The 2170-nt window shown below is 39.3% G+C and overlaps 1 protein-coding gene across 1 annotated transcript in view; it reads right to left on the bottom strand.

Annotated features, from left to right (window-relative positions):
• Positions 1 to 1246: 1246 nt before the first annotated feature.
• The window catches only part of LOC132144590 (apoptosis regulatory protein Siva-like), a 9062-nt gene continuing 8138 nt past the window's right edge, over positions 1247 to 2170 (bottom strand). The window contains exons 3-4 of the mRNA XM_059555153.1: positions 2044 to 2170; positions 1247 to 1422 (exon numbers count right to left, since the gene is read on the bottom strand). The exon at positions 2044 to 2170 is cut by the window's right edge and continues 27 nt beyond it. Of these exons, the coding sequence (XP_059411136.1) occupies positions 1374 to 1422; positions 2044 to 2170 (176 nt within the window). The 3' untranslated portion in view covers positions 1247 to 1373. The remainder of the gene's footprint in view (positions 1423 to 2043) is intronic.

Below are 2170 nucleotides of genomic sequence, written 5' to 3'. Positions count from 1 at the left end.
CGCCTCGGAAGTCACGGCTGTGACCTTTTACAGTAAAACGCTGGTGATGAAAGTCTGGACAGCTGCAGAGGAGCAGACAAAAGAACAGGGGTGTCAGGAACATTTAATTGCTTTTCCATCTCCACAGCATGCATGAAGACTCATGTCCTCAGAATCATGATCTATATTAAAAGATTACGCCATCATTTACTCACCGTCATACGTCTGTGGAGCACAGGAGGAGATGCTGAGGTCAGTGAAATGAAAGCAGCTCTCAAGCTTCACAAAGGATGTAAAAGTAGTCCATACTAGTCTGCTATATTCCAGATCTTCTGAAGTTGTATGATGCTTTCCGTGAGGAACAGACCTCATCATTAAGAGTGAAAAGCAGAAGTGTTTAATTTGGTTTGCAGTCGAACTCTGAATATCCTTAATTTAAGAGCTGCATGTTTAATAGTGAGAGCATGTAAAGAATGCAATACTCATGTATTACACAAGAGTCATGTGCAGTAAAGTGTCTGCTCTTTATTTCTGGGGGTTGTTTAAAACTGCATTGGACACTGCATTCTTTAAATAACATGCTGCCATTAAACAGCTTCAAATGTAAATAACAAAAAGCATACGTTTATTCAGTTAGGATGAATTAAATTGACCAAAAGTGGCGGTAAATACATTTATAATGCGACAAAAGATTGGTCAAATAAATGCTGTTCTTTTTTAACTTTGAATCTTTTTTGTGAATCCTGAAAAATAAACGCGTCAGTTTCCACAAAAATATTGAGCAGCACAACATCGCTAATAATCAGAAATGTTTCTCGAGCAGTAAATCATCATATTATTCTGATTTCTGAAGATCATGTGACACTGAAGACTGGAGGAATGATGCTGAAAATACAGCGGAGCATCACAGGAATTAATTAGTTTAACATTCACATAGAAAAGTCATTTAAAACTAATATTTTACTGGATTTATGATTGAGCTTAAAGCCTCCAGTTTACAATTTCCCCAAAGACAGGGAGCATCAAATCTCTGGCTGATAATTGCACAAACTACTTCTATAGACTCCCACTTCATTATAAAAGTGAAAGCATTGTACCTAGAAAAGTTTTCATGTTTAAAACGAGGATGACTACAGTCTGTTCACTGAGAAACTAATGCAGTATTATATTAAAGCACTGCCCTCTAGTGACAAACACCTGAACACACCACGGACACAAATGCATTTCTCCAGGTGTGGGTGCATAAAATCACAAACAAAATTACATGTCAAAGATTTTATTTCTATAATCATAACAGTATGTACATAAAAACAGGGAAAGAGCAAGAAACCATGCAAGCATATATAAAATAGTAATCTCATTTACATTTCATTGGTAATGCATTAAAACGTTCATCAGGACGAACATCCACAGCAGAGGACGCGCTCGTAACGCTCACTGTAACTGAGGACAGACAACCAACAGGGTTCAGAGCACATTCACACCAGCACAAAAATACAAGTGAATACAGTAAACTCAAAGCATGTAAATCTAAAACTGAACATCTCAAATATACATCTAATAAGAGCAGAGTATTAAAGAAATAGTTCACCCCAAAATGTGCTGAAATGCTCTCACCCTCAGGTCATCAGAGATCAGGAGGAGTGTGTTTCTTCATCAGGTTTGGAGAAATGTAGCATTGCATCAGTCTCTCTGCAGTGAATGGGTGCCGTCAGAATGAGAGTCTGATAAAAACATCACAATAACTCAATGTATTTGAGTTAAAAACATCTTAATGCTGGATGTGTTTCAGGTTTTGTCTTCTCCAGATGTTAACTGATGGACTGGAGTGCTGTGGATTATTGTGATGATTTTATCAGACTCTCATTCTGACGGCACCCATTCACTGCAGAGCATCCATTGATGAGACACTGATGCAATGCTACATTTCTACAAACCTGATGAAGAAACAAACACATCCTGATCTCTGACGATCTGAGGGTGAGAGCATTTACAGCACATTGTCATTTTTGGCAATCTACTCCTCTGAAGGAAGTCAGAAGCGGTGTTTAAATGTTGACTCACTCGGTGACGGTGCACAAGGAGCAGCAGCGTTCAGAGCAGATGTTGCACTGCTGGATGCACGCTGCACACGCGTGTCGCTCGCACTGAGAGCACGCCTTCCTCGAACCCGAGACCCTCTGACACACAC

This window comes from Carassius carassius, chromosome 8 (assembly GCF_963082965.1).
Source record: "Carassius carassius chromosome 8, fCarCar2.1, whole genome shotgun sequence".
Classification (NCBI taxonomy): Eukaryota; Metazoa; Chordata; class Actinopteri; order Cypriniformes; family Cyprinidae; genus Carassius; species Carassius carassius.
Note: the sequence above shows the minus strand (reverse complement) of the source record. Positions and strands in the feature narration are given on the sequence as shown.